General features: G+C 31.0%; 1 protein-coding gene and 2 pseudogenes across 1 annotated transcript; all 3 read left to right on the top strand.

Moving 5' to 3' along the window:
- Positions 1 to 1,691: 1,691 nt before the first annotated feature.
- Positions 1,692 to 3,927, top strand: LOC150028083 (receptor-like protein EIX1; annotated as a pseudogene).
- A 27-nt stretch (positions 3,928 to 3,954) lies between these two features.
- LOC150028082 (receptor-like protein EIX2) lies at positions 3,955 to 4,746 on the top strand. The gene has a single exon (XM_090301558.1). It carries the CDS (start codon positions 3,970 to 3,972, stop codon positions 4,744 to 4,746), a length of 777 nt encoding a protein of 258 aa, XP_090157684.1. The 5' UTR covers positions 3,955 to 3,969.
- A 3,891-nt stretch (positions 4,747 to 8,637) lies between these two features.
- LOC137837628 (receptor-like protein EIX2) lies at positions 8,638 to 15,337 on the top strand (annotated as a pseudogene).
- Positions 15,338 to 15,763: the final 426 nt, after the last annotated feature.

Genomic DNA, 15,763 nt, shown 5'->3' with positions numbered 1-15,763 from the left:
GAAAATTTAGTTATAAAATATATTAAAACTGTGTAGTTTTAATTATTTATTTATTAAAGTTTGAAAAATATGGAGTTATTGAGGTTCTACAATAAATCTTTGGAATTTAACGAAGGTTAAAAAAATCTCCATCATTTTGCTGAGGTTTTAGAATAAACCTTTGGAATTTAACGAAAGTTAAAAAAACCTTCATTATTTTGCTGAGATTTTAGAATAAACCTTTTGAATTTAACGAAGGTTGAAAAAACCTCTGTTATTTTGCTGAGATTTTAAAATAAACCTTTAAAATTTAACGAAGGTTAAAAAGATCTATGTTATTTTGCTGAGGTTTTTGAATAACTTTTGGAACTTAAGGAAAATTAAAAAAAACCTATGTTAATTAAATCAATTCCTAGAATTATATAAATTTCTGCTAAATAACTTTCGTTAAAATCCTTCTTGCAGTGCCTTTATCACTTTTATATATATATATATATATATATATATATATATATATATATATATATATATATATATATATATAAAAGTTTAAGGTTTGATTATATACATCAATACAAATATTAATTTTCATAAATTTTTAAATTTGGTTAATAATAATTTTTATCATTTTAATCTTCTTATATATAAAATCATTTATATCACTTATTTCTTTTTCAGTAGAATAAATATTTCATTTTAATAATGATAAAGTATCTAAAATATTTTTTTTCTTTTCTCAATAATAAGGGTATATTTAGTAAAACCACAATGAATGTAGTTTTAATTTTGAGAGGGGCATATAATTAAATAGAAACAAAATTTTGAACAGAAGATTTACAATTAAAAAAATAAGATGGATTATATAAGAAATGCGAAAAGTAATTACTTATTTTACGTGTCAATTTGAAAAGGTGAGAGTGAGTCTAATATCATTGTGTTGGGTTTTACCTGGCAGAGAATGTGAACGAAAAATACAAGAGAATAAGGGTTTTTTTAGATCTGACTCAATTATGAGTCAATATATAATCGATTAAGGTACAATATATAATCAATTAACAACTCTTTAATCTAAACAGTTACAGTAAATCCAAGAACATGAAGTCCATATACGGTGTAATAAAATCAAAAAATCAAAAAATATACAATATTAATGGAAAAGTTGCATGGACTTGCATATCACATGCTCAAGTGGGTAAATTTTAACTTTATTAATTATAACCTAATCTCATCAGAAAAAGGCCTATGCATATATAAAAAAAACAGTAAAAAACATAAAATAATAAAAATTGGGTAATTGGTTTGATAAAATAAAAAAATAAAATTATACAGGACAAAAGTTTAAACATGTATTATATAAGTAATCCTGACTAAAAGAACGTTTAAAATAAAGGAATAAAAAATTTTCCGCAATGCTTATGATAATTTTCATGTTGCAAAGCTGTAATGTTCAACTACAATTTCAATTGGAAAGAGACAACATAACAACCTACCCAAAGACTTTGAACGAAGACTTTTCAAGTAAACAAAAAACAATGTAGACTTTTCGCAGTCTACGAATCCAAGTGATATTAGAATTTTAAAGTGAATAACTGATTGAAAGAGTAAAAAATGTTTAAAATGAAGAAAAAAGGACTTTGTCCAACGAGTATATATATAACCGAAAGAGTTTAATATGCAGAACCAAGATTTCTGATACAATAAACATTTAGTTAGTTACACATAGCTTGTGTGATGAAGAAGTGTTCTATTTTAATTCTCATTCACCTTTGTTGGCTTTCACTTTTTATGTCAACTTTTGGTGTGTGGAGAGAGATAATGTGCATCCCAAATGAGAGAGAGACACTGTTGAAGTTGAAGCATCATCTCAAAGATCCTTCAAATAGGCTTTCATCTTGGAATGCAACTGTGGATTCTAATTGTTGCCACTGGGTTGGAGTTGTCTGCAACAACATCACAGCTCACGTTGCAGAACTTCACCTCAACATTTCATAACCTAGTTTCTATGATGAGGATGTATTCGATCACAAAACATACGAAGATTATTATAGATCGGTATTTTCTGGAGAGATTAATCCTTGTTTGGTTGACTTAAGTATTTGAATTACTTGGATTTCAGCGGCAATTATTTTGGTGGTATGCCAATTCCTTCTTTCATTGCAACAATGACTTCCTTAACTCACCTCAATCTTTTAAACGTTGGATTCAACGGGAACATTCCTCCTCAAATTGGAAATCTCTCCAATTTGTTCAATCTTGACCTTGGAAGTAATTATCTATTTGCAGAAAATGTTGATTGGGTATTAAGTCTTTCCAAACTCCGATATCTTGACTTGAGTGGCATGACATTAGGGACACGAGGTATGTCACTTCCTACTCACCTTGGCAAAATGACTTCCCTAACTCACCTTGATCTCTCTGATGCTTGCTGCATTCAGTGGAAATATTCCCTCTCATATTGGGAATCTATCCAATTTGGTCTACCTTGACTTGAAAAGTTATTCTATCTTCCCTCAAAACCTTCATTAGTTGTCAAGTCTTTCTAAGCTTGAACATCTTGGTTTGGGAGGAATAAATCTATCCCAATCATTTCACTGGCTTCACACTATTCAAGATCTTCCTTCTTTAATGCACTTACGTTTGTCAACATGTGCATTTCCTCACAATAATCCACCATTCTTATTTAACTTTTCATCTCTCCTCATTCTTGATATTTCTGCTTCTACAATTTCTTTTGTTCCAGAGTGGGTTTTTGGACTGAAAACACTTGTTTCTCTTAGTTTAACATTTAACAATTTTGAAGGTCCAATTCCTGATAGCATTGGAAACCTTACACTCCTTGACAATCTTGACTTGTCTCACAATTCATTTTCATCTTCAATACCTAATGCGTTATACAGTCTTCATCATCTCAAGATCTTGAACCTAGAAAGCAACAACTTGCATGGGACTATTTCTAATGTTGTGGGAAATTTGACTTCTCTAGTCAGACTTGATCTTGAAGGAAACTCAATTAGTCGTACCCTTCCTAGATCATTTGGAAAACTTTTATCATTAAGATCTCTCGATCTAAACAACAATCAATTCAATGGAAATCCATTTGAAAGTATTGGGTCACTCTCTAAATTAGTGAATCTTCGAATTGAAGATAATTGTTTTAAAGGAGTTGTCACATAAGATAATCTTGCAAATCTTACGATGTTGCAACAAATTCTTGCCTCAGGAAACAATTTGACTTTAAAAGTGGATATCGATTGGAATCCTACTTTTCAGCTTACTCGGTTGAATTTAAACTCCTGGCAGTTGGGTCCCAACTTTCCATCATGGATTCAATCACAAAATATACTACAAGATTTAATGATTTCAAACACAGGGATATTAGATTCTATTCCCACTTGGTTTTGGGAACACTTTTATAAGGCTTCTTATTTGAACCTCTCTCATAATCAAATCCATGGTGAGCTTGGGACTACATTAAAGAATCCAATATCTGTCTACACGGTTGATCTAAGCACAAATCACTTTCATGGAAACTTGCCTTATCTTTCAAATGATGTGTACAAGTTAGATCTTTCAAACAATTCACTTTCTGGATCCATGAATGATTTTTTGTGTAGAAATCAAGACAAGCCGATAGCATTGGAATTTCTCAATCTGGCATCAAATAACTTGTCAGGAGATTTACCAAATTGTAGGAACATTTGGCCATTTCTAGTGGAAGTGAGTTTACAAAATAATCATTTTGTTGGGAACTTACCCCAATCCATGAGTTCCTTGGTAGTGTTGCAATCTTTTCAAATTCGTAAGAATTTACTCTCATGAGTATTTCCTACCAGTTTGAAGAAGAACAACTAATTGATAATATTGGACCTAGGGGAAAATAATCTTTCAGGGACTATTCCACCATGGGTTGGAGAAAAGTTATTAAATATGAAAATCCTCAGTCTTCGATCAAACAACTTTTCTGGTCACATTCCAAATGAAATATGTGATATGAGTCTCCTTCAGGTTATAGACCTTGCAGAAAACCATTTGTTTGGAAATATACCTACTTGTTTCAATAAATTAAGTGTCATGACACTTAGGAATAGAAGTAGAAATAATGTTATCTACTCAGAATCACCTTATACTACATATTATACTTCGGGGTATAGTATGGTTAGTGTGCTACTTTGGCTAAAAGGAGCAGGAATTGAGTACGGAAACATCTTGGGTCTGGTAACAAGCATTGATTTATTAAAGAACAAATTATCAAGAGAAATACCTAGAGAAATCACAGATCTAGATGGTTTGATATATTTGAATTTATCCAAGAATCAATTATCTGGGAAAATTCCACCAAGTATTGGCAATATGAGATTGTTAGAATATATTGATATCTCAAAGAATCAAATTTCAGGAGAAATCCCTGTAACCATATCAAATTTGAGCTTTCTGAACCACCTAGATTTGTCTTATAACCATTTAGAGGGAAAAATTCCAACCAGCACTCAAATTCAAAGCTTTGAAGCATCCGACTTTGTAGGAAATAATTTGTGTGGTCCACCTCTGCTTATCAATTGCAGTTCCAACCAACAAAGTCCATATATTGACTGCTCTGGAACAGAGAATGGTGAGCTTGGAGTGAATTGGTTCTTTGTTAGCATGGCACTTGGATTTGTTGTGGGATTCTGGTTAATTGTTGCCCCTTTGTTCATTTACAAATCATGGAGATATGCATATTTTTGTTTCCTTGATGATATGTGGTACAAGCTACAATCTTGTTGGTGATTGTTGGTTGATTATTAATGACAAATTCAGGAAAAAAAATCCAGTGAAAGAAACAATAATTTATAATATTAGAAGGTTTTTCGAAGTATATATTTTATGAAAAAGATCAAATACTTTAGTTAGAATATCATATTATGTTTCATTTTTTACCTCATTGTAGTAAAAAATCTTTTGAAGAAAATTGCTCCCACAAAGCATAATATGCATCTCTCTCTCTTGGTAATGTTGTGTTTCTATTTTTTGAAAGTGAAATTTTAATATCTTGAGATCGAATTGGTTCTACATTAGCATTAGAATTGGGTTTTGTACTCTGTTTTAGATACAGGGGAAGCATTCTTATTCAAATTTCTATATGATATAAAAAAGACTACTTTCTTTCTCAATGGCAAGGTTCAAGCTCCATATAAATACTTAATTTTGGGTGTAACATTTTTACCTTCATTTCACAGTATTTGAAATTTAATTTAATTTATTTTAATATTTTTTATAGAAAAACAAAACAAAAATGAGACATGTACAAACGACAAAAGAGAAAGTGAAAAAGAAAAGAAAATGAAAAAATTGTAAAAGGGACAAACAAATAATATTGTGTAAAAAAGATAACAAAATGTTCACACACATTGTGTTTTCACACTTTCTACTTTCTCCCACATAAATAGTTATACTGCTCTACACCCACTACCTATTTCCATTTCTCCCACATAAATAGTTATACTGCTCTACACCCACTACCTATTTCCACAAGCTGCGTGTTATAACTCAATCATATCCCTTTTTTATTTTTAAGTTTGTCTCTTTAAAATTGATTCATTTATGCTTTCAACTCACTTGAAATGAATTTTTAGAATTCACTTATTATTTGCTTCCACTTCCATCCAATTATGAGTGTATTTCATAGAGATCCTTCGAATTGGCTGTTTTTGGAGCAGAATTGAGGAAGTCCTATGTGATGTCTTATAATCGTGTGAATTTATTTATGTGAAAGACCAACTTTAATTATGTATTTTAATATGTGAAAATAATTTAATTAATTTTGTAATAACATTTTAGCTTCATCCTCTCGTATTCTCCAAAACATTTTTCAATTAAGATTTTAATTTATTAAAAAATAACACAATTTCAATTTTGTTACAAAATTATCAAAACCCTTTACACTTTTTAGTATTTTGTTTTTGTTTGTATTTATGAGTTAAAAAATTGTATTTAATATGAAATATATATTTTTACTTTTAAATGTTTATATATATATATATATGTTTATATATATATATATATATATATATATATATATATATATATATATTATAGGAGTCTTCGTTTATTTTTCTATGGTTCATAAAATGTTTGGACCAAGTTTAGAAAGTGTGTGAAGCGTGTGTTAGAAAACAAATCTATTGTAAATTGTTTTTATTTCGACTAATATACAGACATTGGTTTTTTAAGATTAATCATGGATTGAGATGGAATAAGAAAGAAGCTTGCATTAATTATATATATATATATATAATTTAACCTGTATATTTTTGTTATAGTTTAATTTAGTTTTTGGAAATTAAGGTATTCTTTTCTTCATATAAATTAGTTCAAATATTTCCATCCTCCTTTGTTTTTTAATTCTTCCTTTTACAGATCATTTCAAGGAAATTTTAATTAACTAACTACTGAAATTGTGCTTACTAATTGTCCTTCCCTTTTTTTTATAATTTATTTTAACAGAAAAAATCAATCATGTTTCTCGCACTCCTTGATATTTTAGACGAACTTTTTGGATAAATTTTATTTTTCAGTTTAAAGAGCACTCAGGTTGTCCTCTTATCGAGCACCTCTTTATATCAGATTCTATCTGACCACATCCTAAGTTTTATTTAAACAAAATATTTAAGTCATGGACCTCCTTAACACCAAATAGGCCTAGGACAACGCACAGTCTCCCATTCTTGAGCCGAAGATGCGAAAAGGATGACTAGCGTGGCGGTTTTAAACAAGACATGTGTCATCCTTTGAGTTGTTTCGCGGTTTTAAAACTTTTTCAAAATGTTATATAACCTCTCACCACTGGTGCATAAACATAAAACAAGTGCGGCTATTTCGAATTTATAAATGCGGCTTTATAGCCGCATTTGATCAACACGCAATTGTAAATCAAGAAATACAAATGCGGCTATATAGCCGCATTTATAAATATCATTTACAAGTGCGACTATTTGTTTTAGCCGCACTTGTATATGCCAAATCATTAAAAAAAATTAAAAATTTTAAAACATCGTCAATCTTGTGTGAAGGCAACGTTGATGAAGAGTCACGAGAGCGCCAACAACGGTGGCGACAGCAAAAGTGACGGCGAACAGGGAAGCAACGACGGAGCAAACCAAAAAACCCACAAGAACCCACGAAGACAATGAAAGAATACTGAGCAATGCAAGAAACCAAACAATGTAAGAAAAACGAATGTTAGCCAACGAAACAGTGCTTCGAGACCACCAATGCAAGGAAAATATATATATAAGAAAAACGAAAACATCTATGCATATATTTGTGAAAATGAAGTGGAAGAAAGAGAGCTCACGAAACTTACATTGACACAAATGGAATGCAGATGCAGCAGAAGGAGACGAATTTAGAGTGCGAACGCGAAACAAAGACAAAGACGAGAAAGAAAGTATGAAATTGTGTGTGGCACGCTTCAAAATTTAGGGTAAAAAAGGATCTACGAATGCATTTAAAAGTAAAACCGCATTCGTAAATCAAAGAGTTTTTGACTTACGAATGCGGCTATACAAATAGCCGCATTTGTAAATCAAACTTTTTGATTTACAAGTGCGGCAATACAAATAGCCGCATTCGTAAATCAAAATAATTTCAAAAATGCCACCGCGTTTTTTACGAAAGCGGGTAGCGCAAAAGCCGCACTAAATAAAGAGTATCCTTTTCTTCTTTTTACACTAGTGCACAACTTCCCATAACATTTCATTACTATGAGAAACCGATTGCACTCTTCCAAATTTTTTGTATTCTCGAAATCATCTAAATCCTTTCAAGTTTTCGCGCTCCTTGTGCTAGGTACGTCGATCTCTTCTCTTCTTTATTTTTGGGTTTTCTGCGAATATACTATTTGCTTGAGATTTATGGTATTTTTGAAGAACTTTGTTAAGTTTGATCAATTAGCTTAAAAGAGAACTCTTTTGATGTTATTTGTAGTGGATAGTTTTCAAAAAATAGAAACTTTGTAATGGATTATGCTTCGTTGTACCCGTGGGCAAGAGATGACCTTTTGGAAGAAACCTCTATTTATACTACTAGATTAAAGCTCCAAGAGCTAAGGGATTAAGCTCTTAGTAAAACTTGCGAAAACTGGGTAAAGGTTAAAATGTGCAATGAAGGGGAGCCAGTGTGTCTCAATGAGAGTGCCAACAAAGATGGTCCCTTTTATGTTATGTATGATACATTGTTTATTAAGTTAGGTTTGTGTTTTCCATTAGAGATGTTTGAAAAATAAATTATAACAATAAGGAATGTCTCCCTAGCCCAATTGCACCTCAATGGTTGGGCTTTTATTCGGGCATTTAAAATTCAGTGTAATCACTTTGGTGTTCTGCCTTTGTCAAATGTGTTTTTTTACTTCTTTGAGTTTAGAAGTTCCAATCGTTAGTTGTGGGCATCTTTGAGTGATGCTAAGGGTTTGCTACCCTTTTTCAATCATATTATAAGAATTTTAAAGGTTGTTTTATAAAAATCCAAACCTCACCCGATGAGCCTAGTATGTTGGAGGGATGGACACCACAACCCCAAGCTTGTTTAAAGATGGTCGCCCAAGCAGCATATTGTACGAAGAGGGAGCATCCACAACTATGTTTCTTATTAGAATGATGTTTGTTGTCATTCCATTTGAGAATGTGGTTTGAAGCTCCAAATGGCCTCAGACTTCTACCTGTTCTCCCAAGAAACCGACCAAGGTCCCATCAAAAGGCTTTATTCAGTGGAAATATTCCCTCTCATATTGGGAATCTATCCAATTTGGTCTACCTTGACTTTGAAAGTTATTCTATGTTCCCTCAAAACCTTCATTGGTTGTCTAGTCTTTCGAAACTTGAATATCTTGGTTTGGGAGGAATAAATCTATCCCAATCATTTCACTGGCTTCACACTATTCAAGATCTTCCTTCTTTAATGCACTTACGTTTGTCAATGTGTGTATTCCCTCACAATAATCCACCATCCTTATTTAACTTTAAATCATCTCTCCTCATTCTTGATATTTTTTATTCCAAAATTTCTTTTGTTCCTGAGTGGGTTTTTGGACTGAAAACACTTGTTTCTCTTAATTTAAGATCTAACAATTTTGGAGGTCCAATTCCTGATAGCATTGGAAACCTCACACTCCTTGAAGATCTTGACTTGGCTTTCAATTCATTCTCTTCTTCAATACCTAATGGGTTATATAGACTTCATCATCTCAAGATCTTGAACCTAGAAAGCAACAACTTGCATGGGACCATTTCTAATGTTGTGGGAAATTTGACTTCTCTAGTCAGACTTCATCTTGAAGGAAACTCAATTAGTGCTACCCTGCCTAGATCATTTGGAAAACTTTTATCATTAAGATCTCTCGATCTAAACAACAATCAATTCAATGGAAATCCATTTGAAAGTATTGGGTCACTCTCTAAATTAGTGAATCTTCAAATTGCAGATAATTGTTTTAAACGAGTTGTCACAAAGGATAATCTTCCAAATCTTACAATGTTGCAACTAATTTTTGCCACAGGAAACAATTTGACTTTAAAAGTGGGTTTCGATTGGTTTCCTACTTTTCAGCTTACCAGCTTGTATTTAGACTCGTGGCAATTGAGTCCCAACTTTCCATCATGGATTCAATCACAAAATATACTACAAGATTTAATGATGTCAAACACTGGGATATTAAATACTATTCCCACTTGGTTTTGGGAACACTTTTCTCAAGCTTCTTATTTTGACCTCTCTCATAATCAAATCCATGGTGAGTTGGGGGCTACATTAAAGAATCCAATATTTGTCTACGATGTTGATCTAAGTAGAAATCATTTTCATGGAAAATTGCCTTATCTTTCAAATGATGCGTTCAACTTAGATCTTTCAAGCAATTCACTTTCTGGATCCATGGATGATTTTTTATGTAGAAATCTAGACAAGTTGGTGCCATTGGAATTTCTCAATCTGGCATCAACTAATTTGTCAGGAGATTTACCAAATTGTTGGAACATTTGGCCATTTCTAGTGGATGTGAGTTTACAAAATAATCATTTTGTTAGGAACTTATCCCCATCCATGGGTTCCTTGGCAGTGTTGCAATCTTTTCAAATTCGTAAGAATTTACTCTCATGAGTATTTCCTACCAGTTTGAATAAGAACAAATAATTGATAATATTGGACCTAAGGGAAAATAATCTTTCAGGGACTATTCAACCATGGGTTGGAGAAAAGTTATTAAATATGAAAATCCTTTGTCTTCGATCAAACAACTTTTCTAGTCCAATTCCAAATGAAATGTGATATGAGTCTCCTTCAGGTTATAGACCTTGCAGAAAACCATTTGTTTGGAAATATACCTACCTGTTTCAATAAATTGAGTGTCATGACACTTAGGAATAGAAGTACAAATAAAGTTATCAATAAATCATATACTAAGTATTACACTTCGAGGTATAGTATGGTTAGTGTGCTACTTTGGCTAAAAGGAGCAGGAATTGAGTACGGAAACATCTTGGGTCTAGTAACAAGCATTGATTTATCAAGGAAAATATTATCAAGAGATATACCAAGAGAAATCACTTATCTAAATGGTTTGATATATTTGAATTTATCCATGAATCAATTATCTGGACAAATTCCACCAAGTATTGGCAATATGAGATTGTTAGAATCTATTGTTATATCAAAGAATCAACTTTCAGGAGAAATCCCTCTAACCATATCAAATTTGAGTTTTCTCGACCACCTAGACTTGTCTTATAACCATTTAAAGGGAAAGATTCCAACAGGCATTCAAATTCAAAGCTTTGACGCATCTGACTTTGTTGGAAATAATTTGTGTGGTTCACCTCTACTTATCAATTGCAGTTCTAACCAACAAAGTTTATATATTGACCGTTCTAGAATAGAGAATGGTGAGCATGGAGTGAATTGGTTCTTTGTTAGAATGGCCCTTGGATTTGTTGTAGGATTCTAGGTAATTGTTGCTCTTTTGTTCATTTATAGATCATGGAGATATGTATATTTTTGTTTCCTTGATGATATGTGGTACAAGCTACAATCTTGTTGGTGATTGTTGGTTGATTATTAATGACAAATTCAGAGAAAGAAACAATAATTTATAATATTCTATAAAAATAAAATATTAGAAGGTTTTTCGAAGTATATGTTTTATGAAAAGCATAAAATAATATAGTTTGAATATCATATTATGTTTAAGTTTTTACCTCAATTGTAGTAAAAAATATTTTTGGGGAAAATTGCTCCCACAAATCATAATATGCATCTCTCTCTCTTAGAAATGTTGTGTTTCTATTTTTTTGGAAGTAAAATTGTAATATCTTGAGATCAAATTGGTTCTACATTAGCATTAAAATTGGGTTTGGTACTCTGTTTTAGATACAGGGGAAGCATTCTTATTCAAATCTCTATATGATATAAAAAAAAAAACTACTTTCTTTCTCAATGGCAAGGTTCAAGCTCCATGTAAATACTTAATTTTGGGTGTAACATTTTTACCTTCATTTCACAGTATTTGAAATTTAATTTAATTTATTTTAATATTTTTGTAGAAAAACAAAACAAAAATGAGACATGTACAAATGACAAAAGAGGAAGTGCAAAAGAAAAGGAAACGAAAAAAAAGTACAATAGGGACAAACAAATAATATTGTGTAAAAATGATAACAAAATGTTAACACATTGTGATTTCACGCTTTCTACTTTCTCCCACATAAATAGTTATATACAAGCCGCTACCTATTTCCACAAGCTGCATGTTATAACTCAATCATATCTCTTTTTGTTTTAAAGTTTGTCTCAATCAATTCCTTTATGCTTTCAACTCACTTGAAAGGAAGTTTTAGAATTCACTTATTATTTGCATCCATTTTCATCCCAATTATGAGTGTATTTCACAGAGATCCTTAGAATTGGTTGTTATTGGAGCAGAATTGAGGAAGTCCTATGTGATGTCTTATAATCGAGTGAAGTTTATTTCTGTGAAAGACCAACTTTAATTATATCCTTGCACTTTTTGTTTTTATTTCTTTCCTTCAATTTTATGTGATTCATCTGCATTTTATTTTTTATTTGCTTGACGAAGAACTCCAGTTCCATGATGGAAGAGAGTTCTAAAAGAAATTTACAAAATTTTAACATGTGAAAATAATTTAATTAATTTTGTAATGACATTCTCGAAAGCATTTTTCAATTAAGATTTTAATTTATCCAAAAATAACACAATTTGAATGTTGTTACAAAATTATCAAAACCCTTTTCACTTGTAATATTTTGTTTTTTTCTTTGTATTTATGAGTTAAAATGTTGTATTTAATATAAATATATATTTTTATTTTTAAATGTTTTTATATATTAGGAGTCTTCATTTATTTTTCTATGGTTCATAAAATGTTGGGACCAAGCATAAAAAATTTATGAAGCATGTGTTAGAAAACAAATTTGTTGTAAATTATTTTCATTTGAAATAATATATACACGTTGGTTTTTTAAGATTATTATGGATTGAGATGGAATAAGAAAGAAGCATGAATTAAGTCAATAATGCTTAATTTTTATTATTTACTTAACACAAGATTTCGTCTTAGAACGTCAAATAATAGGGCAAGTAGAAAGGTATTAAAAGAATTAACTGTAAAAAATATTCTGATTAAATATAACTTAAGCTGCTGATAAAATATATATATATATATATAAAATTTAAGTTGTATATTTTCTTATGCTTCAATTTAGTTTCTGAAAATTAAGGTATTCTTTTCATAACATAAATTAGTTCAAATATTTTTGGATCTTTTTTTTATTTTTTAATTCACCCCTTTATAGATAATTTCAAGAAATTCTTAATTAACTAACTGAAATAGTGGTTATTGTATTTTTTTTTTAATTTATTTTAATAGAAAAATCAATAATGTTTCTCGCACTCCCCGATATTTTGGGCGGATTTTATTTTTCAGTTTAAAAAACACTTGGATTGTCCTCTTGTCGAGCACCTCTTTCTATCATATTTTATCGGACCACACCCTAAATTTTATTTAAATAAAATTTTATGTCATGGGCCTCCTTAATATCGAATAAGCCCAAGACAACAAACAACCTCCCATTCTTAAGTCGAAGAGGCAAAAAGGCTTAGTAGCGTGCCGGTTTTAAAAAAGACATATGTCATTCGTTGAACAATTTCGTGGTTTTAACACTTTTTCAAAATGTTATATAACCTAAAATCTTACGTTGAGCAGTTATTTAACTTAAACCCTAAACTCTAAACCCTAAACAAGACATATGTCATTCGTTGAGCAGTTTCATGGTTTTAACACTTTTTCAAAACGTTATTTAACCTAAAATCTTGCGTTGAGCAGTTATTTAACCTAAACCCTAAAAAAGACATATGTCATTCGTTGAGCAGTTTTGTGGTTTTAACACTTTTTCAAAATGTTATTTAACCTAAAATCTTGCATTGAGCAGTTATTTAACCTAAACCCTAAACCCTAAACAAGACATATGTCATTCGTTGAGCAGTTTCGTGGTTTTAACACTTTTTCAAAACGTTATTTAACCTAAAATCTTGTGCAACCCGAAAATCTTTGACTTGTTTCCCTTCAGAGTTCTTGCATGCTCTCCATGAGTTGTTGCACAAATATGTTATCATTTTCCATTTCCACAATCGTGTTTAGTCTTGGTTCCTCATCTCGCGGTGCACAGTGAATCTTTTCAGATGTAATGTTGGGGCAGGAACAACTTTTACCAGCCCCACATGGGCGCCAATTTGTTATGGCTCAATCTAGTTTCTGGAAATTAAGGTATTCTTTTCTTCACAAGAACTAGTCTAAATATCTTTCGATCCTCCTTTGCTTTTTAATTCTCCCCTTTATAGATAATCTCAAGTAATTCTTAATTAACTAACTAAAATCGTACATACTAACCGTCTTTCCTCTTTTTCGATAATTTATTTTAACAAAAAAAAATCAACCATATTTTTTGTATTCCCTAATATTTTAGGCGAGCTTCTTGAACGGATTTTATTTTTTAGTTTAAAGAGCACTCAGGTTGTCCTCTTGCCAAACATCTATTTCCATTGTATTTTATCCGACCAAGGCCTAAGTTTTATTTTAAAAAAATCAGTTATGAGTCTCCTTAACACTTAATAAACCCACGTACAACACAATTTTTAATGCATGATTCGTGTATCATCAAATTGAAATTCAAATATAAGAAATATCAAATATGTTATCTCTTTAACCAACACAAATAACTTATCCTTTCATATAGAAAGCAACAATTTTTTTGGAATCTTTCCCCAGTCCATGGGTTCCTTGACAGAGCTAGAGTCTTTACGCATTCGTAACAACTTACTCTCAGGGACATTTCCTACAATCTTGAAGAAGACCAATAAATTGATTTTGTTGGATCTTGGCGAAAATAAATTATCAGGAACAATTCCAGCTTGGGTTGGAGAAAGTCTTTTAGATATGAAGGTTCTTATCCTTCGATCAAATAGATTTTTTGGTCATATTCCTGATAAGATATGTGATATGAGTCTTCTTCAAGTGTTAGACCTTGCACAAAATAATTTGACTGGAAATATACCTACTTCTTTTAATAACTTGAAGGCCATGACAGAGATGAACAAATTCATGGATTCTCTTATCATTTGTTCTGTTGTAAACTATACAAATATATATATGGATTATAGTATAGTCGGCGTTCTTCTTTGGCTGAAAGGAAGAGGAGATGAGTACAAAAACTTTCTCGGATTGGTAACAAGCATTGATTTGTCCAATAACAATCTAACAGGAGAAATACCAAGGGAAATAACAGATTTAAATGAATTGAGATTGTTGAACTTGTCCCACAACCAACTAAGTGGTCATATTCCAAGAAGCATTGGTAATATGGGATCATTATTGTCCATCGATTTCTCAAGGAATCAACTTTCTGGTAAAATCCCTTCAACCATTTTGAATTTGAGCTTTATGAGTATGCTAGACTTGTCTTATAACCATTTGAAGGGAAAAATCCCGATAGGAAATCAATTGCAAACCTTTGATGCCTCATACTTTATCGGCAACAATCTTTGCGGACCACCACTACCCATCAGTTGTAGCTCCAATGTGAAAATTACTAATTTTGATCTCAATGACAAAGGGAGTAATAAACATGGAGTGAATTGGTTTTTTGTGAGTATGACATTTGGATTTGTCATGGGATTTTGGATAGTAGTCGGTCCTTTGTTCATTTGTAGATCATGGCGTTATGCATATTTTAATTTCCTTGATCATATGTAGTTCAAACTTCAATCTATTTTTTGATGCAATATCATTGTGTAATCTTGATGCAAAATAAAGTTGTCATGCGACATGAATGTTAATTTATTTTACAATGTATTTGTTGGTTGATCATATTTTAGGGTCATTTATGTATATATTTTTAAACAAATTTGAGAGCATTATGTAAATTTTGTTAATGGATGTTGATGCTAAAGAATCACATGTTGAACTTATTATAGATAAAACCTTGTTAATTTTTTCACAAAAGCAAGATCAACAAATTGTAATCTTTTATTACAAAAATTGGACAATGTGGATTTAATTTTCACTACATAGAACTCTTGTTGAAAAGACTTAAAGCCATATATTTAATCAAAGACTTAGGTTAATATTATATATGTGGTGGTAATGGTTAGCATAATTTAAAATCAAATTTGATTTGATTAACATTGTATTGCTTTAGGTTGATAAGTTTTTAGACCATTTCTTTCTTCTTTGATTTTTTT

This window comes from Phaseolus vulgaris, chromosome 4 (assembly GCF_051622355.1).
Source record: "Phaseolus vulgaris cultivar YP4 chromosome 4, ASM5162235v1, whole genome shotgun sequence".
Taxonomy (NCBI): domain Eukaryota; kingdom Viridiplantae; phylum Streptophyta; class Magnoliopsida; order Fabales; family Fabaceae; genus Phaseolus; species Phaseolus vulgaris.
Note: the sequence above shows the minus strand (reverse complement) of the source record. Positions and strands in the feature narration are given on the sequence as shown.

Bases quoted from the DNA above. Each gene is read 5' to 3' on its own strand.
- LOC150028082 (XM_090301558.1), top strand. From the start codon at position 3,970: ATGAGTCTCCTTCAGGTTATAGACCTTGCAGAAAACCATTTGTTTGGA.